We start from the raw sequence: 27,978 nt of genomic DNA, 5'->3' as shown, positions 1-27,978 counted from the left end.
AAAAAAACTACATTGAGACTGTCAAATCAGTTATTTTCTCCCCCTCGAATCATATTAAAGAAATTTGGTTCTTAAAAACGTAGGGACACAAGATGAACAGAAAAGTATAATACTAATAAGTAGTGTGACTACATACACACAACTTTGGCGGGTCCAGCACCCCTCCCCCCCTGCTCCCCAACAAGCTTCCGGCCAGCAGCGTCCTGGATTTTCACTTACGAAATAAAGCAACCCTAATCATACCAAAAGTTGATCCATCCCTCCCCCCCCCCCCCGTGAACTGTATATACGCCCATGTGTACAACAATATCCCATACTGAAATGGTACGATATAATTATTTTGAATTTTGTAATGCGAAAAAATCCGCCTCATCTCGTTACCCCGAACGCATTAATAGGTTGGTTCACAACTTCACCACTAAGGATCCTATCGAGACGAGACATGGCAGCCTTGGTCTCGTTCTCGTTGAGAGTTGTAAATGTCTGCCTCGTGTTTATTTGTAAATGTCTCATTGACAGTCTCGTCTCAATTTATAAACATCCGTCTCGGTTTGTGAGGGCAATTCTCGTTCTCGTCTCAAGTCTAGAAAAATATAGAATTAACAACGTATGCAAAGGCTTATCATTATAAATACAAAAAAAACTTTTTTTAATATATATATATATATTGAAACTCCTCGTTTCGACGGTACAGCCCTCGAAAAGTAAATATTATCCTGCTTATATATGCAAACCAAACCGCAGATTCAGAATTACCAGGAATGAACTGGCGTTGTAATTATTATACACAAAATTCATGATTTATCTGAGGAAGTCGCATATTCCAGGTTTGACTCGACCTGGGCATGACTGTTTCCTTGTGAGTGACATTTCATTGAACTGGAAATTGTTACATGGAGGATGTTTGCTCGAGACTTTGGGGACAGCTAAGGGGATGCTTCTATTGTTAATGTTAGTGTTGCTCACGAGACGAGGCATGTTCCGTCTCGTCTCATAAAAGGAGATGGGACAAGTGAATGATTTCGAAATGAGATGGGACAGAAGAAAAAGTTCGTCTCTTATCGTGGCAGGTTGGGTGATACTTAGATTGTGCAGTTGGTGGTAGTGTGTGTGGGGGGGGGGTGTACTCCTGCACCCCGACCTCGAATACTGCTTGTAGTCATTCATCTTCATTGTAGCGATTAGCCAAAAGTGGGAAGAAATGTGATGTTAGAGATGATACATAATAAATGAACCATGCGTTCTCATCGTTGCGGTTAAACAAAGTGAACGGAAAAGCGACGTAAAAGTAGGCTAAATACAAAAATTTGCAATATATATTAACTGAAGAAATCTGTCATTTACTGCAGGAAATTTAAAAACTCACCGTACCTTTTTATACCGTATCACCTCTTATATTGCAGAAATTGGCGTGTAAACCAGTGTGTTCTAAAAGTATTATCTTAAAATTTGTGAAGAAAATATTATGACGAAAATAATTGTAATTCCAGAAAAGGCATTCCTATAACATTAAGTTCTTGCCAGTCAGAAGCAACCTATGTATTCGCAATGAACAAGGCTGTTCACGTGTTCAACCATTGACTGTTACAAGGTTTGCTTTGTCACCCTAATGGGAAAACCCCCTACCGAGTGGCTGAATTATAGTAAATACTACTATACTGCCAGGGCATAATTCATCTCCAAGAAATGGAGCACAGATTTTTGCACTGGAAGTTGTAAGATACTTGTGTTACACAGTAACAAGTGAATTTTCTGTCGCTTCCGCGGCTCATGCTAAGTTGACGGGACGAGCAGAAGCTCCGCCTCCACGCATTTCTAAGTGATGACGTCAGAGGACCTCCTGTCTGTGGAGAGGACGTTTTCAAATACGTGACGTAGTAGGTGAATTTCAGCGGTGTTTGAAGGCGTGTTTCTCGAGAACCGAAACAAATATCGCCGAGATATTTTGCACATCTCATGTTTGTGTCATTATCTGTAAAATGAATGGATTTAAAACGTTTTTCATGTCAAAGTGGAAATGTCCATTGTGTCGTCTGATTCTTGTCATTAGAATATTATTTTGGGGATGCGATAAGTGTTGCCTAATGTAGTTAATGAAATCGTAATTTAACATTGTATGAAATCACTGCGTAATACGTATCAAAGCTTTTTTCAAAAAGTGATAAAGAAGTATCGCCAAACGCGAACCAAATTCCGTTCATTTCATCTCTGTGGTACAGGCTTGCATTGAGTATCGAAATCGAACTTTCTGATTGTAATTGTGTATCATTTGTTGTTTAAAATAAAAACTCAGGAATTTTAATGAACTAGTAATAATATTATATACTGTTCTGTAAGGGCCAAGTTCCACGTGTATAACTTATTCTGTGATGTTATGCTTCTACAATAACTTATTTTTTAATTCCTCTCGTATTTTCTTGCTTGAATGGTTTAGGTGGACCAGGTTTGGTTCTCTTACTTTTATAATTATACACACGCGCGGAAATAATCAGATAATTAAACCTAATGATCCTATCCTACTTATGTTATGATTCTGGTAATTATTTGAAAATAGTCGCAGCCTTTTCTATTTGTATGTAGCTAATGCTTAAGGATCATTTGAGGTAAATGCAGCTTTGTATTGAAAGCAACATATTTTCAGTTACTATTTTCACCAAGTGGTCAACCTCGTTTTTGTGCAATTTTCACCTAAACTCATGATTCCTCACAATGTGGGAATTATTTTATAAAACAGTCACGTTCTCTTGTAAGATTTTGTTTTGCATTGCTTGTTAGGTTCTATGTCTCAAAAAATAATCATCTATACCATGTGATATCACTGCTCTCTCTAAAAAGTGGTAATAATAATCAATAATCATCATTTTTAATTTGTGTTAAGCTCTGTGGTTAGTTGAGTGATTTGACTTGCAAAAATTGACAATGTGTGAAATATAATAGCAGCTGTACTTAATAATAAAGGTACCAGTTTCATAGATCCGAGACACATTAAAATCAGATATTTTGTGTTTTGCATGGTTCGTACTTACCAATTGTGTATTGTGGAACATAGTTCAAGGTGCCAATATGCTTTTTACACGAAAACAAACACTTTTTCTACTAATTTATCTAAGTGCTACTGAACGCACGTAACGGTGCTATATCGCTTACTTTGTGAATGATATCGCTTCTTTTGTTTTCGAATATCAGTGTTTTCCAACCTTCACCGAAAGATACCTACTATTGTGTTCGTCACGTGTGCAAATTGTACATTATGCACTGGTAGCTGACGGACAGACCCACGAACCATTCCGATAAGGTTAGGTTTGGTTAGGTTAGGCAAGAATAGTTAAAAAAAAGGGTGGGTTGGAAACACTGACATGATTTCCCGGTCAAATAGATACCACGATCAAAGAAAATACCTCTACTAACGTTGGAAACCTTAGAGAAACTCATTTCCATAAGTAGTTTCTTCTGTAAAAATGAAGAAATGTGTCTCCGATGTATGAAACTGTTACCATAATAAAAAAAATTGGTGAAAATAACTTGATCTGCTAGTCTCAACACCTCATGAATGTAGTTGCACATTTTTTTTTTATTTTGAGAATAATTACTGAAAATCATGGTTCCCATTGTGTGATTTTTTTTATTTTTTAGAAGCTATACAAGAGAATGAAAAGGTGCTTTCAGTACTGCAAACAACTGTGGGAATGACTTTGCAGTTCGGAGAAACCTTTCTGTGGGAAAAAAAACAACACTTCAGAGTGTGATCATTTCCACAATTTATCTATTTTGATGAACATTTTTGTGTTCAGTAACATGCATGTATCATGATACACGCAGTACAGTAGTTACTGATATAACAGATTAATCAAGTCCAGTGAGATGTATGAAAGTAAGTAGTCTCTGCTGCACACTGTTTATGCTGTATTTCATTAAATACTAGTTGCTCATGTTATAAAACTATGCGTAATAACTACAGAAAGGAGGTATGGAATAGCAAGGTCCAATATGAATTTTTCATTTTTGTAATGGTGCTCGTATGTCCTTAGGAAAAAGAAGCCAAAGTTGATAATGAAGTCATGCATTTCTTAAAGTGAGTACATTAAGTACATTATTTTTGTTTGTTTGCCATAGCGTCGGTCAACTTTATTTTTTCAAAGTGTACTCTCATTTATGTGGCGAGCATTCTAGCATGTTGGCTACTGAAATGTTAGTGTCACCAGGAAAACAATGTTACCCATTGGGCAAGTCCCAGTACATAGTATTTGAAGATGAAAATGGAAGAAAATGAATCCTACTGTACGGCACTGTAGAGCATTTATTTAATTTCTAGGAATTATCCACCTGTGTGCGTGTTTTATGCACACATCAAGATAGAAGAGATACAAATGCAAAGTCCGGTATGGGACTTGGACGTGGGAAGTGTAATTAATATGGCACTTCTCTGTTTAAGTCTTGTATCAGCTGGCACAAAGTTCATCGTGGAGGGAAATAAATCAACATTTCTTCATTCATGTTCAGCTATTTAGTAAATGATGAGTATTTGGTTTTTAAATAAGCTGTTTTATGTAAGAGATATTGTAGATATCATTTTATATATACATATGTGTGTGTGTGTAGATATTATTTTTGTTAATACTTTCTGTTTTTTTAAAGTAGAAATATTAATTTTCAATATTAGGGGTTTTCATTTTTTCAATTGTTTTAAATGCTGAAAGAAGTCTTCAAGGAACAACTATTAATTTTCCAAAGTATATTTTCATACTTTTCTTTCAGTGTAAAAATCATATATGTATAGTAGGTGCTGCTGCACTTGCTACAATAAGGTATGAAATTTCACTTCAACTTAATGGTCAGTGTCATGACAGTAAATTTGTGTTAAAAGGCTGAACCTTTTCGTAGCATTCAACCTAGTACTTTTTATTTATTTGATTTTTGAGAAAAATTCCGAGCATTCTCTTGGTAATTATTATATTGTTTCTGTGCAGACTAACCTATTTCTAATCAGTGCCATAAGCATGGGCGTCCACAGGATTTTTTCCAGGGAGGGGCAAGTAAGGCAATTTTTTTTTCCAGGGGGCAAAGGAGTCATATTTTCCCCCATAATAGTGATGTCCCTTCAAAAAACACTGCTTCAGTCTGAAATTATCATGTTCTTCAACGCCCTTATAATAATTAACATAAATTACTGACTGAAATGAAATTATGTGTGAAATATATACCTTTTGTCAGACATTCATTATCCAGGGGGAAGGGCGTGCCCCTCCCCCCTTTCGGACGTCCATGGCCATAAGGTATGTGAACTGATCCCTGACAGTATTGAAATTTTTATTATCGAATGGAGCGTAGTTGCTGTAGGCAGTCATTTTTTTCGTTTTAATATGTGGTAAACAAAATGTTTTATTGATCGGTGTATTATCTTGCAATACAATCCTGTATAGCGGAAGGATCAGTCAGGAATTTTTTTTTTTTTTTTTTTTTTTTTTTTGCAAATATGGATTAGCATGACATAAATCGTTCTGAATTATTGTATACTTATTTCATTCCATTTCTCCACCCAAGAAAAAAAAGTCAACTATTTTAAGACTGTCATTTTCGTATGATGAAGAATGTTTTTAAAAATGCCTTTAGAGGAAATTATATATTTCCGCTTAAAGTAAGAGTGCAATTTCAGGAAGTTTTGGTAATAGTACGTTTTCCATATAATTTTCGTATACTTTTATTTTTGTGATAGAAATCAATTTTAATGCGAAAAGTTTGTACTTAAACGAAAGCATTGCATATAATTAATTTCCGCCACTTCTAACTACGTTTAGTCAATTTGCGCGTATAATTTATTATACGCGCAAATCGGCTGAACGCGGTTAGAAAGTATCGGAACGCGAATGGTACGGAACATGATAGTGTTTTGTCGTTTCGAGCAATCCGCGAGTCCTTGCGCATAGCGTTCGTCTTCTGTTTTTTCTCCGACGGTGCTGCCGTCGGTGGTCGCGAGGAAACGACCTTCCAGTGCCGCCATACTGTCAACCATTTTTAACCCGCAGCTGTAACATCTTGTAGTAGTATGTCTATGAAGTAAGCTAAGTCGAGATTATCTTGATTTCGGATCCAAAATCAGGCGATACGCGACACTCGATAGGTGACAAAACACAGGAGCCCGTTCATTCAATGGAAGCATTCAGACCGAGGCGACAAGCGATAAGTGTCTCTTGGCACTCAAAAATGAATGCAATTTTTTTAAAACCGAAGCGACACGACAATTGCACGTGTCGCTCGCGTGTCACTCGGACTGGGTCATTTTCCCAATACCATACATACGTAGTGTCGCTTCGGTGTGTTGCTCGCGCATCTGCGGTGAATATTTTGCTTCGGTGAGAATTCACACCGAAGCGACAGGCGACGCGTGTCGCTAGGGAACGAGCCAATCAACAGCAAACGTTTCACACCGTAGCGACATGACAAGCTACACCATCAGAATTAAATGAGACCTTCCAAACCGAAGGCATAGCTTCTTATTTATTATCTACTCGCAGTGTCACTGAAATGTACAGATAGTATGCACCATAAACGAACATTCCACGCTCAAATCCCTACTCCCACCACTGTATCAGCTGTAACTGTGGCACATCCGAAGATGGCGGTTTTACCTCACCCCCTTCCCCTCACGGCTTCATTCTCCTCGCCCAGAAAACAAGCTTGCGCTCTCTCTATTCCCTTCTATACTATAAAGTTCTAATACAATTTGCTCATAGACGAACACTGCGTACGGTAAAAATAAATATACGCAAGACCACTTTATACACAAAATGTTTCGTTTCAATCAACGTTAGCTCGTTACAAATTGCACAGATCAGTCTTAGAGTTGTGGCAGTTCATATATTCGTCGTAGTGTTCCTAATATATCGGTATTTTTTGTTCGAATATACGTCAGCATCTGCGAGTTAATGTGTGGCGGCATGGACATTACATTTTAGAATAGCCCACACGGATATCTTATATTTTAGTGGAAACTTTACAAATATAATTTCTTTCTTTATTTTTTAGAATTTATGGTTATGTTAAAAACCGATAGTTCCGAAACATACTATTATTATCATTAATATATACAATTAAGTCATGAAATATTTAATTTGGCACAATATTAATAACAAATAATTGCTTTACGTCCCATATAAAAAGTTTTAGACCTCATTCTGAGCTCATTTCGAATTGATGGATTGAAATTTCGAAGTTTGTCTTGTGAAGGTAGCGAACAAACATGCACCTATTCAATGTAATCAATAGTGCGATAGGAGGGGGGGATATGACGAGCTTTTCCCTCTGCCTTGAACCAAAGCTCTGGTTATGTATGACACATCTCAGCCAGGAATCATTATTTCCATCCCGTTGGTTATGTAAACTATATTTTGAAATATGTCATACTTATAGTGTTCCAGTTCAGTTCAATTAAGTTTACAGCTCCATAGCTTCTTCACAAATTTCATTACGAAATTTATGGCTGTTGTGTACGTTGGCGCCAATTTAGTAGGACACGAGCCCACCAATATTTTGTCGTGATATTATTATTATTACTATTATGCACAAAGTTTTTAAAAAAATACTATGACCAACATTACTCTGAATGATTAACGCAGTTGAATATGTTTACCTTAGAAGAAAGAAGAAAAATGAAAAGGATAAATTTTGTAGAGATGATCTTAACTTTAAAAGTTGACAGTGAATACTTTTGAATAATATAGCTTATAAAATTCCCAGATATTCCCATAGGTATATCTCAATCTTACATGCCTAAACAAGGCCAGAGGTTTAGTAGCTCATCTTGTTGAAACCTACAATTTGAATTTATGATGATGTATGAGATTGTAGGATCCACTGTTTTATTTTATAATTACGTATTCAATTTTTTAGTTTTGTATAACCAATTTTGACATAGTGATATACCTGGTTGTTTAATCGTGATCATCACTTAAATAAATTTATTATTATTATTATTAGTAGTAGTAGTATTATATTTGTTATCGTGATTCGTGGTGGAGTAAGGTAAAGGTAAACTTTCCCGTGCATATAGCACCGTGCTATGAAGGCACAGTTAGGGGATGTGGGGTAGAGCCCCACATATTCTCGATCTCGGCCATTTTGGAGGTGATGGAATCAGCACAACGCTCCGGCCGCCTTTGCCCCCTAGGCTTGCCCCCAGGTACCCATTGACTTGAGGCTGGATGAGCCTCGTGTTGGATGCTTACTGAAATCAGTAAGTAACAGCTTTTTAAAAAAGTTAGGATGCATTGCTAGTGGGCATATCATGATATATGGAAAGGAGAACTTAATGAGTTTTTGTTTGTGAACTTATAATTCAAGTGTCTGAGCACACCCAATACTTTGAAACGTTTTGCGCCCTTGGTTGTGTCTCTTTTGGATGCCATGTATTCGACATTTTACCAGACTTCTGGTGTTTCACAAGTACTTTTCTATGGAATACTAAAGCTGGGTCTGTTTTGACGTGTGTTGGGTCGCTTCATCGTTCAATCCTGTTCGAGATCTTGTAGGGATATATAGCATTTTCTTGTCTTAAAAAAATAATAAGCCGATATGGTCTCCGATCGACTCGTGAGAGGTCTAAGTTTGACTGATTGGTAAAACTTGAAAAGGTAGTTATTTGTAACGGAATTTGCTGGACAGTATGACGCTCTACAAGTACTGAAAGTATTGTATGTGCAAGACCGAAATCCTTCAGTTCTTAGAGCAAAGCAAGGAATTGACATGGCTACTTTTTTAACATTGAAATCGATTGGTTTGCCGTGTAGGAAGGACCTTAGTTAAGGAGTTACAGGAAGACTATTCGTTCGGAAGCAATTAAGGTTTTCATTTTTGATTCTCGTACTAGCTACAGTCTGAATAACGGTATTTTGAATTGTTTTTCATTCGAGGACAGTGGGTTACATGCAGTAGTGGATATGTTGTGGCAAACGCAGTTCAAGGGGGATATGACAAGGACTACACCCCTATCTTCGTGGGGCGAGCAATGCATGCCCGTGACCTTATACCAGGCAAAATTTGTCCTAGCAAAGGCCGTGCTTATGTCTGCTGGAAAAATGGAGAACATGAAATGTCAAGCTACGAGGTAGGTGTAGGAATGCATGTAATATTCACAAATGAAAACGATAGTAAAGAGGAATTTTTAGACAGACTTAATCCAGTTAATGATATAATTTGAAGAGTGGAATTTGAACTAAAATGAAATAAATCATTACACCTGTGATGGTTTTGATAATATATTGACATGTAAACGTATCACCAAAATCGCTAGGTTACTGAAACCTTGTCAACGTCATTTCCTTTTCTTGTTGTTGCAGGGTAAAGATTACCACACCACTCTTCGTTTGCACCGAGCAGTGATGCGTGTTTTGTGGTCTAAAATTGTACCAGATGCCGAATACACAGAAGACTTGCATCCCATTATAGGGGATTAATGTGACGATGGCTTGCCACTTCATCGATAGTCACTAGTCAGTCGTATTGTCAAAATCATGGCATGAACTTGCTTAGTGGATGTCAGTGGGCGTCCTGCTACGTCTTTGTCCATAACACTTGTGCAACTGTTATTGAAATTCTCAATACATTCGAATACCCTTCATCATTTTACAAAACTTTCCCATTGTGCGATTCAAGTCCTTGGTGGATTCAGACCCCTGCAGGGCCCTGGTACATATTCAGACCACAAAAAACAACCACTATTCGCTGTTCTTCATTGGTGCAAGCGGTGAGTGGCGAGCTAATGTTTAACAGCTAATCCAACGACAAATGCACACGTTATTCACATGAGCAATAAGAAAGCAGTACGGTACGGCCAATCAAAAGAAAATTACAGCAAGATGCGGATAATTATTGACTAACTCTAGTAATATGTTCGGGGAACTCTTTGTGAATTTCCTACGTCTCACGGTGGTGTGGAATTTCTATGAAATTCTATGAACCTTTTATCAGTTGCAGCACTCTGCAGTGATATCACCCACTCTGTGGTCTAGATAAAATACACATTTACCAGGATAGATTGCACAAGAAAGGAAAACGACAAGATAGCAGGATTGTTGCAGGATAAAGCAATAATCGCCAGCCATTCAAGTTGCAGGACGGGCACGTTCAAGTGATAAGTTGACGATTTGATCACTTCAGCCTACTCGATCAACCTGACGTCATGAACGAGCAGTTCTACATATGAAATAACTAAACACTATCGCGTAAGCATAGGCTATTGTCGATAATTTATTGGCAAATTTTCAGATACAGTGCAGTGGTAATGTCGTTCTGAAACCATCTATAAAACAGAATAACAGAACAAAGACGGTAAGAATAGATTCACAAACTTCAGCTAACTTCAGCATATTATGAAAGGATTCTCTCGGGCTATCGAGAGTGCACTACCCTGAAGATGAGAGTGACGTTAGCTCTCGAAAGCTTGCAATCTTTTCCACAACTCACCTGGTCGATAGACCGAGAGAAGCTTTTCATCATTCGTCGGCAGGAAAGCTTCAAGACTTACTTCAGCAAATTACATATTGATGGGAGCACCTTGAAAACAAAATCTCAATATTTTGGTTGGAGGATCACTGTAATACGTGGAAAATCAAGGAAAATAGAGTGTTTTCGAATTGCTAGTTTGGGTTTCACCATTTGTATTAGAAGATGGCCATGGGCGTCGGGAGGGGGAGGGGGTCGCACGGGTCGGTGGACTCCCCTGGAAATTGACATCGTCCATTTAAAGATACAATAAAGCCGAAAGTTTGTTACTTTTATTGTTAAGATCAGAAATAAAGTTCATTTAGTTAGTATTCGAACAGAATAATCAAAGTAAAAATGCATTGGATCGAAAACATTGAGTGAAAAATACAGGAACAAGGTCATATTTTACCAACTCATCCAAAGAACAAATGGCTCAACAGTTTTCAAAATTCTAGTACACGTAATACAGTTTTAGGTGAGAGATCACACAACAAACTTTATGAAAAAATTATTCCCCTAACCTTTAAAGCCTTTTCTTGAACGAGACGTGAACAAGTTAATATCAAAATGCATTTCAGATACTAACTGCATAAAATGCAAAAGAAATAATGGAAAATAGTTGTCCTGGTATTCTCTCGCTTGGTGGATCGAGTCTTCCCATTTACATTATTTCGAATAAAATTTATTTTTGTTATTTTATAATATTTATTATTGTATAATAACATTCATAACCGTGTTAATAATACTTATTATTTTCTACAATTGAACTTTTATCATTTGCCCGACCCACCCTGCAAAAAATTCTGGCGACGCTCATGGTGATGGCGTATATCGAAATTGCCAGTGACACTCTATGTGAAAGAAATTCATGTCCAGAAGCGCGGGAAATTGATTGATTGATATGTTGTTTTAAGTCCACTTTATGCACAGTAAGGCTAATCGGGACCTGACCTACAGTTTAAAGTGGGATTCGAACCTCTTGTGCCTCAACCGGGTATCGAACCCGACACCCCTTGATTACAAGGCGACGACGCTACCGCTGCGCCATCGGGGAGTCCCAGAAGTGCGGGAAAGTTAGTGTTTTGGAGGGAGGGTACAAAGTACAACCTCAACACACACACGCACACACATTCCATTTTAGAACTAGTCACACATCTTTCAATGTTTAAAATGAAATTTCCATAACCTTATACTGCCAATAAGGGAAAGAAACATTTATAAAATTATTTTAATATTTTTGATTTTTCATAAATTTTATGACCATTTTCAAGATAGTTTTAACATTTTTTTTCTAAATAAACAGGTACAGTTCTAGTTCTCACTCCGCCGCTTTCCACTTATTTTAAACAGTCTTTACTTCGTCATAAAATTTGCCCCTGCATTTTGGCCTCTTAATGCTAAGCCTTGTCTAACAAAAAAAGTAAACTTTGGCACCCAAACGCCGCAACTGCATAGTAGAAATGTTATCTGTGATTCCTAGATCTTTCTGAGAGGTCAGCGTCTTGCTAAAAATTACACGAATAGAGGGGAATGTGTTCAGTAACTAATTTCCCCATCCAGTAGCCAAACAACAATATATATATTTAGCCTCCTGACATCAAGATGAGCCATAAGTGGAGTGGTTAGAACATCGCGCTACGACGCCAGGGGTCCCGGGTTCGAATCCCGGCCTGAGCACGGATGTTTGTGAGTGTCCATTCATAAATTTCATCATGTCACACCTCATCCCAATCTTCTCAAATTAGCCAAAAGTGGCACAAAAGCGAAGTTAAATAAGGCAAAATCTATCAATCAATCAATCAATTATCCTTAGAAGTTGAAATCGGCACGTTCCAGGTTAGATTCTCAGTAACGCTCATTTTGTCACTTTAGATCACACTGAAACTGCAGTTACGATTATCATCCTTTCACTAAATTGATTGGGTTGGTGGTTTAAGTCCATTTTATGCACAGCAAGGCTAATCAGGACTGAACCTACAGTTTAAAGTGAGACCCGAACGACTATGTGCCTTCACCGGGTATCGAACCGGGACCCCTTGATTACAAGAGGACGAAGATACCATTGCACCATCGTGGAAGCCCTCCCTTTTACTAGAAGTGGATTGAAAGCGGGGAAATATTACTTAACAGCAATGCAGTTTCTTCGGATGTAGAATAGCTCATTAATTACATCCAGTTGCTAGATCATGTTGAAGAAAAGTCTCGTATGTGGCTAGACAAGGGGAGGGGAGGGGGTATCAGAGCGGAAGCAAGAGCAACAAGTTTGCCAATGATATTTTTTTGTTCATTGGAAACAGATGCTTCAGTTGGAGCGCGAGAAAGTGTTGGGATAAGCAGCTATGCCAGGTAACTGTTGCTTTGTTTTACATTATTTTCTAGTAGGGAAGGGAATTGATCACATAACAGTAGAGTCATTAGGATATTGACAAGTAGCATGTGTGTGTGCCATCGTCTGTGGTGGAGTGGTTAGCGTAACTCGCCAGAACGAATCCGGGACGAGGAATGGGTGTGTTGTATCATGGTGTTTCCTGAGATGAACCTTTATTCTCGTCGTCGCGATGAGAAGAGAATGAAAAGAGTGACGACGATTACCGAAAGACAGTGACGGCGATTAGGAGGGGGCATGAGGGCAGTTCCCCACCCTCTTTATGCCATTTTGCCCCAGCACTGTGGCCTAATGCTAAGCCTTGTCTACCAAGAGAAAGAAAACTGTTCTCTCCCTCCTCAGTTTTGGCTCCCAATCGCCGGTACTGACGAAAAAAAAAGAGAGAAGTCATTTTGTACTGTTGTAGCTCCTGCTGTAACGTTTCAAGTCATGTTACAGGCTCGTACTCAGGGGCGGCCAAGGGGGCCATACCCCCCCCCCCCCAACCCGACTCATGAAATACTTTGATGCAAACCTACAAAAATAACATGGATATTTTTTAAGATTTTGCAAGAATTTAGATTTCCTACTTGTATAAATGAATGGGTTGTCTCTGGAGAGAGGCAGACTCCAGAAGTTGGCAGTCTACTATATTTAGTAATTTTAGTTTTATAACCATTTATGCGAAGCTATTAAATGTTCCAATTTGGTCGGGACAGTTCACCATATTTACTCCCTGTTTTGACCTTTTTCGAACTGCAGTCTTGATGAGAAAAGGTCCTCTTTTTTGTGGTTAATTCACATTCAGACATGTTCTTCATTATAAGGATAATTCCATAGCGTTGGTGGTCACATTCAGGGTACGAATTCCCATGGCGGAAGGGAGATTTCCCACCTTTCCACCAATGATCTTGTTCTATTAAAATCCCCCCCCCCCATTAAAATTTTCCGAGGGTAGGAGTTTGTGTTTATAACAACAAAGATAAGCAATTAGTTTGGACTTCAAACATACTTTACTAAAAATAACATCATAAACACATACAAAGAAGGAATAACAAAGAATGATGTCGGCCTGTGCGTGAATGTTGCATACATCTCTTGTTCTCTCTCTCTCTCTCTCTCTCTCTAGGGCTGGTAACAGCATGGGGTAAAAACGTACTTCTCCAGTCATAGATAAGGTTTTAACATTATATCAAATAGGACTAGTAAGAAATGGAGCCGTAGCTGCGAAGGTGGTTGTCATTGTCACCGTAGGCCACTGGAACATAGAAATTAGACCAACCTGTTATTTCTCCTCCATTTCCCACATCCTTTCGTCTGGAATAAAACTTACATGTTAATTTAATAGGAAACTAATGTCTTCTTAAAGTTTCTCATTTTTTGTCCCTCCACCTAGTTATCTTTAATTTGCAATCGATTTTGCAGATGTGAACAATAACACACACTGCTTCAATGAAGATGGTGTGGGATGCACAACCGACTGTCATTTTACTGTATTAGCCACATTTCTTGAATGCTAAGTTTTCTTTTCATCGGATTCAACGGAAGAGAGTAGGTACATAAAATTTCTACAATGCCTAAGTATGCCAGCTACAGCTAGTGGGGTGCAAATTCGATGCAGGGGATGCGAAAATTATTATCTTCCTGGGCGCTGAAATCTCTAGCTACAACTCTGATAAGAAAATATTTACTTTCGAGATACTATTATTACATTAACACCATTATAAAAACAAAACACAATAAAAGTATGAAAATTTAATTATCATTTTTAATAAAAAGCAATAATTAAGTAATATCTAACACTTATTAAAATCATTTCACCTATCTTCTAATTTCTTGACATTTTGAACGAGTCGTTAAAGGAATTCATTTGCTAGTTTATAAATGTAGCAAATTAATTTGTTTATATATGTTTATAAATATAAATATAAATATATTAATGAATTAATTAATTAATAATATTAATTAATAATTGACATACATTTCATGGCAATTATATATATATATAAAACCAAGATATCGGGTTTTGGTCCCCATAAAAAAAATCTGGATACGGGCCTGTCATGTTATACATCTTCCTGATAATAGAAACATCTTATTCAAGTATACATAGCGGGAAAATAAATAAACGAATATCACGGTGTACAAAGTAGCATGCAAATGCATTGTACAGACACGGACACTTCTGGGTTGTAATGATTCCATTGAAAGTTAATGGAAGTTTTACAATGCAGAAGTGTCCGTGACTGTACTCCACTCCAAGTCAATTTCAACTATTTAGTAGTGGTTTTACAACGATAACTTACACTGGCGGCGCGATTAGGAGGGAATGTACGTGGTAGTTGCCCCAGCACTATGGTCTCTTAATAATAGGCAATGTCTACCAAGAGAAAGTAAGCTGTCCTCGCCCCACCCCCTCCTCCAGTTTTGGCACCCAATCGCCGCTACGATAATTGATTCATTGATTGAATTGTTGTTTTAAGTCCACTTTATGTAGAGAAAGGCTAATCGGGACTGAACCTACAGTTAAAAGTTGGATCCGAACTACTATATACCTCCACCGGGAATCGAACGCAGCTCATAGGAATATGGGATTCTATTATTATAACAGAAATCTAAACAAAATATAAGTATTTTCAATTGTGATTTACTTTCAAGGCCAGTGGGTTTCCTGTGCCAGGGGACAAGTTCCACCAAACGCAGTTAAGGGAGGATTTGATTGCGACAACAGCGCCATCTACGTAGGGCGAGCACGGCACTCCAACGACCTTCTGCCAGCAAAGGTTATTCCCAACAAAGGCGGTGCTTTTGTCTGCTGGGGAGGCGCAGAGCATTCCAAGTTTGATTACGAGGTAAGTGAAAGGATTCGTCTTGATGTCTTGCGAAATTTAAGTAAACAACTTTTCAATGCAAAATTGAAACTCGACTAGATATTAAACTAAACTTAATTAGAAAATGGCAGGAGGAGTAGAGCATGTTTGTAATGTACTCATTTAAATTGTTTGTGTTGTATTGATGTAGTTCAAACTTGCAGACCTTCAGACTGCGAGAGCAGCTTCTATTTGGAACTGCATCGTAGAGCCAGCAACCCTTGATGCTGCTGGAATGCTAATATTTATATTTGACTATTTTCTTCTATTTCGTGTATGTAATTTTATGTTGCATTCTTTATTATAATTGTAAACTTGTATATTAATGAAATAAAACAAAAAAGAAAGAGAGAGATAATATAAGAAAACAAAATGCAAATTGACGTCCTAGCATAGTATCATATTAGAAGCTAGGGTAAAAAGCGCATACCACTGAATGTACCTGTGCGGGTGGAGGAGGGCATCTTCAGTAAAAAAAAAATAATAATAATAAGTAAACAGAAGTGGTCACTCTCCATAGGCGTCAGCGCATCTTATAACATGCAATTAACTATCAATTAACGAGTCGTTCTGGTTTTTCCAGAAAAGCTAGCACATAAGTCAACTAAATAACAGAATAAAATGCGATAAAACAAAATTAAATAATTTAGCTTTGAAATTAATGATCGCGACCATGACAAAAACAATCTACAATAGAAATAAATAACTAATTAACACGTCTCACTCATTTTTTTATAATAAATAAAATTGTATAAAATTAAGTAACACAATATAATTATTACCGTTCTGGTTACCCAGAATGGAGTTTATGCTAACAAATCAACAACACCAACAAAATCACTGTATGTATATTATTTTATTTTGTCTCATTGTATGTATGTTATAATTCATAAATAGAAATAAAGGAGATAAAAAGACGGGGGAACCGTATAAATTCAGCGGAACCGACGTTCTGGTTTATTTAAAGGCACCAGAGCTTAAGCACATACCCCCGAAAGTATGCGGGTGGCGGCAGGTTTACTTCCGGGGGTTCCCCGGCCCCCTTTTTTTCTCTCCATAGGCACAGCGCCTTGCCGTTGTCTTCTGGGCTCTGGGGATGATGAATACTGTGAGGTATGTACAGGCAGAGGTGTCCATCCCTTTGTCCCTTATGCTAAATTCTCTACGTATATTTTAAATTATCTTGTAATAAAGATAAGAAATTGGTCATATAAAGTTGAATCTAGTCCTACATTTAACTTGTAATGTGGCCAACTATATTATGGGATAGTATCCAACTGATTAATGTATTTATCAATATTCTCGTTTAATGGCTCGCCCACAATCTAGCTACCAAAGCTTCCAGGTTCGACTCGTAGCTAGTATGTATCTATTCTGATTAGCCTGATAAGACAGGAAAGCAACGTTAAAATAAATAAAATTCAAATAGAAAAAATGCAAGAAATATCATAGTTAATGTCTCTCTGCGTATACAGTCTAGTAAACCAATAGTTTTCTATCAAGTTTTCAACCTATATACTTTACTTTACTTCTTCTTCCCCTTCGTGCCGTTAGGCGTCGGGGTCCTTCAGCTATCTGCTAAAACTCTTCCTATCTTGTGCCATTCTCTTAACTTCCCTCTTTTAGTAACCATCTCTGACAGGTATTGTTCCCATTCTATCCAAGGTCTTCCTCTTCCCCTCCTTCCTTCTGGTCTCGCTTCCACCTAATTATATTTCGTTTTTTTATATTTACTTTCTATCTCTTTAGGTCCTATGTCATTCTGGACGAAGTCTCTGGCAAGGCTGTCAAAATGGCGTCGTTCCTGCTGATGCAGTAAAGGGAGGGAGTACTGTTTCCGGAGAGCCGTTATACGTCGGAAGGGCATTCCACAAGGGGTCCATGGCAGTGGGAAAGGTGCGTGATTAGAAGTTTCTGTCAACAATAAAACACACACGCACACACATATAACACACACATACCTTCCTGTGTGCAAAGTGCAGACTTGAAGTACAGTCGGACGGAAGTGACGTCACCTAGTGCAGTTCGAAAGCGCAAAGTGCACGAGCAATCGACACAGCTCGCGGCACGGATCGTTGCAGACTTGATCTTGTGATTTCTGCACTACTCATTTGTTTGAAATCACGAAGGTAGAAAGTCAGCAATACAGATAGAATATACGTTGTGGGCCAGTAAGTTGTTGGTTGAAGTTCTTCTATTGCGTGGAAATGTGTGTATAAGAACACTTGAAAATGCTATGTGATTTGTAGGGGTGTGCGGGACAGAATATTTTTGGTCGGGATGGGTTCGGGTCGTGAATTTTTTTTTTTAATCCCGACATTCGGGACGGGAAAAATTTGCCATTTCCAAACAAAGTCGGGAAATTTTCGGGACGGGAAATGTTCGAAATTTCCCGAAGCTCTGAAAATCTCGAATTATACACGTCATTTTCAAATTAAGTGATCGTTTTTGCTTTTCTGGAATAAAAACAAACAATTTCCGATAAGTTCCAAACACTTACAAAGCAGAAAAAGTCGATAATTGACAACTTTTTAAAATAACCATTCGGTATTTCCCGACTGCTAGGGATTCCGGAAAGTCGGGAAGTCATTTCCCGAAGTCTGGATCGGGACGGGAAATTTTTTCCCAATCCCGCACACCCCTAGTGATTTCTATGGTGAAAAACTAGTGTTAAAAACGAGGAGAGAACAACGTGATTGTGTCTCCTCATTATGTGTTAAGACCTCGCTAGACGACAGCGAATTCTGAAAAATTCTGGAAAATCACATATGCTTAGAATTCCTTCTAGAACATTAATGTGAATATTAATGTTTCGCTGTTGAGATATTTGTGGCTATATAAACTCATTTTACATCACAGACAGGAGTGAATGCAAGCCAGACGAAAATTTACTGAAGGCTCTAGTACGAATTCTAGTATAAAGAGATGGAAATAGTGCTTTTTTAAAAAGGAGAGGAGTTTGAAAACGGCTTGGCTGGCTCAGGCCAAAGGTGCACCGAGCCTTAGAGATGTTCATATTTTTGCACCACACACACACAGGCACGTATCCAGGAATTCCTTTCGGGGGGGGGGGGGGGGGCTCAACAGCATTTTTTTAAGGGGTATAGTAAGAACCTCACAATTGTATGTTTAAGACCAGTGGTGGCAATTGGGTTCCAAAACAGGTGGGGGGGCGGAGGGCGGTGCAAGGAAAGTTTACTTTCTCTTGGTAAACAAGGCTTAACATTAAGATGCCATAATGTTGAGGCAAAAAAAATGGGGAGCAACTATCCCTTAAATCGTCGCCACTGTAAGGCTGTCAATTTAATCAGAACGTGAAATCGGAACATTTTTTACCACTCGACTCCTCTGTTTCCATGCATTAACATTGTGTGTCGGAACCATCTCAGTATGTGTGTTTGTCTATTTCTTCTCATTGGGCATAAAACATCTATGGTGTCTTTGAGTGTTTTTACGAAGCTGTTACACATGCACGGGATGGACAATCCACTCGACAACGTGAGATTCAAATTGCGGGCTGTGAACTGGACACAGACAACTCTCGAATATTTCTCTCTGATTCGAGCCTGAACACCACTAACGTGTCTTGTCCTCCCACGTTTGAAGCTCTTATAAAAGCCGAAACCCACCAAATTGTTCAGATTCAGGCCTTAGCACTCACAAGGGTTCAAAAATGCCTGTCACAGCTTCCGCTGTCTTGTCATATATCGGCACGAAACAAAGGAAGTCTTCTCGAATACAGCTGGATCACGAAACAGTTAATGCACAGTGAAAACCCTTCCGTTCCCAACACATCTAATTTGTTTCGTCTCCCAGTATGATCAAATGCTTATTCATATATCTCCAGTGAAAGACAGGAAAAAATGGCAAAATCAGGACTGACCACCAAAAATAGTATGCGTAACCCCTCTCCCTTCCGAAAATCCTGGGCACGCCACTCTTTATCTCGGACACATTCTTTTAAAATCAACTCACCAGAAGTTTTTATCATTCCGTATTGGAGATTGAAGTAAGATGCGTTCTTCCTACAGGTTTGGATATGATCCTGTAGGGTGCTGTCGTCTGCCTAACCTTAACAAGGTCCTAATTTTCCATTCTTGTGACTTGGATTTTCAAGACTTACTAGGAAGGTTTCAGACCGAAAGGAACACGCGATACATGTCGAATCAACAGCAACGTTTCACACCGTAGCGACACAAAAGGCCGCACAAACCTAATTTCGACTTGTGAAATCCTCAGGCGACACGGTGTGAAATCTCCCGTATTAGGCCACTGTCATTGTCACCTCGAAGTAGTAGCTCTTGTTAACCAAAGAAGAAAAAAATTCTCAATCGGTGGGAATGCTCCTCAGTTTTCTTCTCTCTCCTATATTTTCTGTGCTTGTTCACTATACAGGCAACACCTTACAATAAAGCCCCTATCACACGGAACTGGATTTCTAGTTGGAATGCTCTAGTTGACGCTGGACTGGCTACCCATTTGCTAGTTTTCGCCTCACACGGTACTTGTTATACCGTACTTCTCGATAGTCTTTCGTTCCCATAATGGCGGCCACGCGAGATGTAAACAACGTATCACTTCACACTTTTAAAATACGATAACTATCCAACCGAGAAAAATATCGCATCGCATTAAATGGTTTTAGGTAGAGAAGAACGGCGCTGATAAAATACATACTTTACAACGTTTACTATACACGTATGGAAGAATATTTTAGCTTTTTCAATTGTAAACATGCCTTTCGTGCAGTATGCACTCGGAAGCCACAGACAAAAAAAGGCTACTTTACATACTCACAGATTATCTTCACATGGCCAAACTTTGCTCTGATTGGCTGTTCCACAGAATCTAGTCGAAGAAGTTAGTAGCAATTAGAACATGTCCTATTCCTCAAAACCAGTCAAGCAGTCAGCCAGGCAGCCATGATTACTACCCAGAAAGTCAGTTCATCGCCAACTAGGGCATTCCAACTAGAAATCCAGTTTCGTGTGATAGGGGCTTTAGATATACGCAGGACATGTACTATACATTTTAACGAGAAATCGATTGAAGTCAAGGATGGCTAGGTGGCTCAGTTGGTAGAGCCCTGATTCGGGTCCTGGTAGAGCCTACAATTTCTGCCTAAAATGTCTACATATGGAACATCTTCTTGCTTTCTCTTCTCGACATTCATAAAATTTTTGGCTGTCTCTTTATGGTAGTTAAGTGTTTGAATGTGTTTTGAACCCAGTAGGCTTAAACAAAAGTATTTTTTTATACCATGAAATTCTCGGACTGCATATACGAAATTTAGTTCTGGCAAAACTAAATCATCACTCAAAACTTTGATTTTCAGTTGATCTATGCAGCTTATTTCTGTTTTAATAAACCACTCCAATATCCGGTACTGCTGAAATATTCACTTTAGAGAGACAGAGACAGAGAGAGAGAGAGAGAGGCACCTTGATCTCTTCGGCCCTCGACCCGAACTAGCACTACATTAAGGCCCCGGAAGTTCTACTGTCGTCAATGTCTTCATTTTCGAATCACTATCATTAATCGATTCTTTGTAGAACCGAAAAATTGAATCTGCGTATTTATATCCTAATTATATTCTAGAACGTTCCACAGATAAAACGATTCGTTAATATTGCCAGTAGTTGACTCCTTCTCTCATTCAAGAACGTACTCTCTCCCGCCTTCCAGAGATTAGAAATTACAACGATCTAGTGAAAAATAAAAAAAAACCTGGGGGGGGGGCTCGAGCCACCTCAACCCCACCTTGGATACGTGCTATTAACAATGACAGGGTTATAGAACATTCTCCGTATTGTCTCGATAATTATCTAATCTAATTTTATCTAGTGTAAATTGAAAAATTTCCTGAGGGGGGGGGGCTCGAGCCATCTCATCCCCACCTTGGATACGTGCTATTAACAATAATAGGGGTATAAAACATTCTGTCTTGCCTCGATAAGTATTTCTCTCCTTAAATTATTTTCACATTATTCAAGAAGCCAAAAACCTAATTTTATCTAACGTAAAGTAAAAAATTTCCTGGGGAGAGGGTCGAGCCCCCTGCGCCCCATCTTGGATACGTGCTATTATCAATAACAGGGTTACGGAACATTCTCCATCTTGCCTCGATAATTATTTCTCTCCTTAAATTATTATCACATTATTTTATTTCACACCACAAGAAACAAAAAACCTCATTTTATCTAGTGTAAACCTAAAACTTTCGGGGGGGGCTCGAGCCCCCTAACCCCCCCTCTGGATACGTGCCTGCACACACATATCACCTATTAGCAAGGACGTATTTAGGGGGGTCCAGGGGTCCGGACCCCGCGAAAGATTTATCAAGTATTAAAATTAAATAATGAGACATTTATTCGTTTAGCCGTTGCTATATAATTTCCTCTGAACTTATTGTAAGACAAGGATTATATTGGGATCATACGGCTTTGAAGGACACGAAGAACGTATTTCGGGGGTCCGACCCCCCCCCCCCCCCACCTACCCGAAAAACTTATTAGGTACGAAAATTAAATAATGAAAATATACTCGTTTAGCATTTGCTGTATAATTTCCTCTGAACTTATTGGAAGACAAGAACTATATTGGGATCATAGGGCTTTGAAGAACGGAAAGGACGTATTTAGGGGGTCCGGACCCCCCTCCCCACACAAGACTTATTAAATATGAAAATTAAATAATGAAAATATAGCACCTTATGGTCCCCCCCCCCCATCCAGCAGTCTGTGTAGTATATACCTAGGTAGATTTAATCTATGTATGGTTCCATAAACAGCATAAACCACATGATTGTATAGTGCATAACGGCTGTGTATAATACTACCAAGTATAGGATCAATTATGACCCCCCCCCTTCCCAGATATTTCTCCTGTCTACGACCATGTTTCAAAGAACACTACTGTATAGTTACCAGTTATGCAATTTTCAAATCACACCATAAAGTTAATTTTCTGCTTAGGCCCTATATATTTTCATGGATTGTACAGTTACGGACACTTCTGTGTTCTGACGATTCTATTGAAAGACTGGTATTGTTTCTATCCAGAAGTGTCCTTCACTGTATATTTACCTAAAAACACTACTGTCTAGCACTGTCAGGTACAGTAAAGAATGGTAGATATTTTACTGGATAAAGTTTTATAACTGAAGGAAATTAAAGAAAAGCAGTTTCATGTTATTGACGATCAAAGTTAGTGCTGTGGGTACAAATATAACATGAGGAAAGTAGTATATTATTAAAGCCATTTATTGAGTACTTTGATGCTCCCATACATATTCTCATATCAAATATTGCAAACTCGGAACACTAAACCTTGTAATCAGACTTTTTTATCTCATGAGTTTAGCAGGTGATACAAGAAGTAAATAAGATTACAGACAACCTTCTTTTATTGCAAGCAAGATAGCCTATCTCAATGTAGAAACTTTCTCAGAGCAACAAAGTTGAATCATGGGCGTCGGTAAGGGTGGGGGTCAAATGGGCATGTTGCCCCTCACTGGAAATTTCCGGCAACGCCCATGAATTGATGTTTGGGTAGCAACTCATTTTATACAAAAATAATATAGTTAATTTATGTTTTATGGCTACATTCACAGCTAAATGTTTACTATTTTGACTAGATACTTCGTTCCTATAAGATGAAAAGGTCATCATCTTTCAAGTTATTTGCATTCATGTTATTTTATATGGCCTACCTCTTTAGGCTATACCTGACAATGCGGATGAATGATGATTAGATAAAACAAAAGAAAATCCAGGTTCAGGTGAGAACGTGAACTCAGAACTTTCAGCGAAAAGATTGTGAGTCAACAATGTGTTTGGTTGCCAAAGAGTCACAATAAAGGGGAGTCATTGCACAATGCTTTACACAACTGTCAGTGGCATGATGCAATTGAAAGTTACTCAATTTGCTTTTCCTTATATTCTATTCTAAGTTTGTCTCATATCAAAGAGTTCTTTGATTGTTACATATGTACATGTTAAGTAATATCCAAGTGGCATAATCCTTATGGTGGTTGGCTAAAGGTAAAATTTATAACTAATTCTTTAATAAATTTCTCTTATCATGACATCTACCTGAAAGATTACCGGTAAAAAACTTTTTTGAAGAGTTGCATTCAGTTATCTCACTGTGCAACGACATACAAATAATGACCTCCTTCCTTCCTTATAATAAATAATGTACCATTTACTATATGGTAAATCAATGTCCAAACGCATAATCTACATTATAACACCATCAAGCCTTGTTTCCATGATATGCAAAACTCAATATGCTGACCAAGGCAGAAATTTATTTTATTTTAAACATAAACTAAACGTAACGTTTCAAGCTTCTAGCAAGGTCTTCTTCAGACTCTGCACCAAGTACAAATGAAACAAGGTACAAAACAGGAAGATATATACACACAAAAATCACTCCCCTGCAGACACAGGATTATTAGAAAGTTGTTTTTTCAGGAACATTCCAGCAGGTGGCCTTCCCTTGTCAACTGTAATTTCACCTGACAGGCGATTTAGCTAAACATTTCCTATCATCTGGAAAGTGATTGGACTCTTTATCTCACTCTCACAATCGAATTCCTAACAAAATAATTCCCTCATTTTCTTCCAAGCATCAACTGCCGAGAAAAAGTAAAAACACAGACAATAGACTTGTGACAATTATGAGTTAAAAGCAGTACATTTCTCAATCCATTATGAGAACAGTTCCTACATTCTCTTTGACACTTTGTAGATTATTGTTTATTTATAAGAAAAATGTCAATAAGAACAATATCACATGCAGTTTGCAAGAGAAAAGTGGAAATTAATTTGGAATGTTCACCCACACGGGTATTTAGGAATTATAATTTGATGGCATGAAAAAAGGCATAGAATCAGAAGTTGTGATCAAAAAAAGAACTAAATTGTAAGTATGGTTTAGCAAATGATACATCAAAGTATGTTTGAAGAATTTTTATTTAATTGTAGACCTCTAAGAGTTACATTTAAGAACATAATTTTTTTTTCTTCCTAGGTCCATCCAAGTCATCGTACATTGTACATTCCTTTTGGTGGAAAAGAAGTTGCCCTGAAGGAATATGAAGTTCTTATTTTGAAATGAAATAGGCGTTTGACAAGTTATGATGCTATAATCAAGCTCTGAGATGATGAAATTCTACAACAGTCACATAAGAACATGACTCTGATTTTATAGTTGCTTTTTGTATATGTTGATGGAACTGTTTAATATAATAATGCTAATTGAATAAAAGTGTTAACATTACTTTTTCTTTTGATTTAACAATACTGTGAAAGCAGGGAACAGTGTAAAAATAGTAATAAAATGGAGACAGACTCATTATCACTGACGAGTACCCAACTCATCAACTCTTTAAGAGCACCTCTTACAAGTAACAATAAATCATCAATAAAATAATACATGGTCATTGCCTAAGTCTAAAACAAACTGATCATCCTTCTAGACATATCTAAAACTAAAAATGAATATAGCAGGGATCAGTTTCGGTTCATGAAAAAAAAAACTTATTATTCCACTGTTCCCTTACACTTCATGTATTTGCTGTCATTATTATCCTAACTAAATGTATCTCAAGGTTACGTATGCAGAAAGGTAGTAGCACCTGACAAACAATGGAAACCAATGGTCACATAACAATTGGAAGGAGCAGGGAGCGAGTAAGAATCTGAAGTTCATAAATCTGGAGTTTCTCATTTACTTACGAGGGTCGTTCAAGGAAAAAGTTTCCCTATGTTGCAAAAAAAAATATTTCTTAAGTTACAGACAAAAATCAAGTTGCACAAGTAGCATGGTCCTTTCTCACTTTTCAACATAATTTCCAAGGCGGCACAAGCATTTGTCCCACCGTTGCACAAGTTTTTGAAATCCATCTGCAAAAAATTTGGGGTCCAGAGAACGAAGAACACTTTTCACGGCTGTTTCCATTCCATCGACGTCCGTTTGAATTCTGGAGTGTAGTGATGAACGAAGCTCTCATCCTGAGTCACAATACGGCAGAGAAAGTTGTTCCCTTCATTGTGGTACCGGGTCAGAGAATCCAGGCAACATGTCATACGCATCGTGAGATGTTCTGCAGTGAGTTGTCATGGAATCCAACGTGATGAAACCTTCATGTATCCCAATTTTTCGTGGATGATTTTGTGTGCAGTCCCGATGGAAATGTTCAAATCAGCGGCTGTTTCACGAACCTTGATTCGACGGTTGGCCAAAACCAGTGAATTCACTTTGTCAACCAATGTTGCATCACTCACTGACTACAGACGGGCCACCAGGCCGATCTTCATCGAATATGCTTGTTCGTCCTTCAGAAAATGATTTGCACCACCTTCGCACCATTTGCACTGACATTACAGAGTATCCATACACAACAACCAGCTTCCTGTGGATGTCGATAAAAGCAAGACCATTTTCCCACTCATAACGGATCACAGAACGAATCTCTTCTTTACTCCACACTGCCAAGACATGTTGTTCCGCCATGTCTCGCTACTCCTTATGGCCAGGGCACATTTCTCACTGCATGACTCACGTTAATCACGTGCCGCGGATGCGCGGTAGCCCGTACGAACATTGCATTGTGTGTAAATGTAGAAGAAAGACGAAAGAACACATTGTTAGTTTCATTTCATTTATCAGGCTAGTACTTTCTCCAAAAAAAAAAATGGAAACTTTCTCCTTGAACGACCCTCGTACATACAACTCTTACAGAAAAAGATGTCAGTACTAGAGTACTGCACTCGATGGTTCACATGGGCGACACTACATGGTATACAGAATTGATAGGTATTCTGATCGAGTGGAATTCAATCGAAGCCTAGTAGTATACGTATTTCTGTTATTTGTCTGTGATAGCGGGCACTCAAATATGGATCGTGAAGTAAAAGCAGCAGGGAAATTGAAACTTAAGTGAGCATACTCATCATCTCCATGTTAAAATGCAGTTTTGTATATCTTTGCAATACAGTGATATAAGGAAATGTAATAGATGATTGCGTGCTGAAACTGCCTAGGTGCATTTCACGATTATTGTCACATTAAAATGATGTTCGAATAACTGCATCTTATTATTTCATAGAATATGATTATCCTTTTCAGTAAGTGAACAATGATGTACTTGTTGCAGTGCAATGATATTTGTAATTGCTTAGGCAGGTCTGTCAGCATGTACATCCATTTTACCTTTTGGTCGGTAGATATTGCATACTTTCACGTATATTGTATTTGAGTCTTACATAATAATGTACTGAAGTATTATTTAGTTTGAGTTGGTGTTTTAAGTCCACTTTATGCACAGTGGCTAATTGGGACTGGACCTACCAAAAGAGTCGGATCCGAACCACTGTGGCATGTGCCTTCACCGGGTATCGAACCTGGGACCCCTTGATTACATGGCGACAACGTAACCACTGCGCTAGGCCCGGAATTATTATTTAGAATTGCTTATTAGAAATGCTTATTAGGTTCTGAAATATGGGACGTTGCCATCATTCCACTACGAGTGTGGTATGCTCGAACGTGAGAGACTCGAAAGTACTCTAGTCAGTACATCACAACATATGCTCAAGCAAAGAGCTCACCTTTGTGAAGTCATGGTGGAATTCCGAAAAGACACTATCAATTATATGGATCCCATGATTTCGTTAAGCTGTTTTACAGGCAGTGGCGTAGTCATAAAATAAATACCGGGGTACTATACACACGGCATCACAGTGACATAAAATGCTTAGTAGTATATACATTAAGCTACACAATATGGTGCTAACATAATGTTTATTATTATCATTATTATATATCTCCAGAAAGATGTTGTTTATGAACTGTGGCTTTGACAACAAAATAAATATTGCAATTTGAAAATCATTAGAGATGTGAGATCAATTGATCTATCACTGCTAGGCTCGCTACTCGAAGTCATGATACTGATGAACAGCAACAATTTTAAAAATGTGGTGCTGCAACAGCTTCAGCCTGGAAATGTTGTACCTAGCTACAGTCAAAAACTACTTTCAACACGGAACTTTAGTCAACATTCAACATTAGACTTATTTTATTCACTTTATTTTATGTACTCTCAGAAATTACATTGTGGGCAATTAATAGAAATAATGCTAAGTTTTTCATGATTTAAAATAAACAATTGAGATATGCTTTCCCAAATATGAAAAATATATACTTAGTGAATTGTCCATGCATATCCTTTTCTCCCTTTTATGCATTTTTACT

The 27,978-nt window shown here is 38.0% G+C and overlaps 1 protein-coding gene across 1 annotated transcript; it reads left to right on the top strand.

Annotated features, from left to right (window-relative positions):
- Positions 1-12,696: 12,696 nt before the first annotated feature.
- LOC145998626 (pfs47 receptor-like) lies at positions 12,697-24,993 on the top strand. The gene is made up of 4 exons (XM_083135084.1): positions 12,697-12,825; positions 15,503-15,696; positions 17,464-17,610; positions 24,751-24,993. Exons 1-4 carry the CDS (start codon positions 12,819-12,821, stop codon positions 24,835-24,837), a joined length of 435 nt encoding a protein of 144 aa, XP_082991210.1. The 5' UTR covers positions 12,697-12,818; the 3' UTR covers positions 24,838-24,993.
- The last annotated feature ends 2,985 nt before the right edge of the window (positions 24,994-27,978 follow it).

The sequence above is a fragment of the Lepisma saccharinum genome, chromosome 14, assembly GCF_977018435.1.
Source record: "Lepisma saccharinum chromosome 14, izLepSacc3.1, whole genome shotgun sequence".
Taxonomy (NCBI): domain Eukaryota; kingdom Metazoa; phylum Arthropoda; class Insecta; order Zygentoma; family Lepismatidae; genus Lepisma; species Lepisma saccharinum.
Note: the sequence above shows the minus strand (reverse complement) of the source record. Positions and strands in the feature narration are given on the sequence as shown.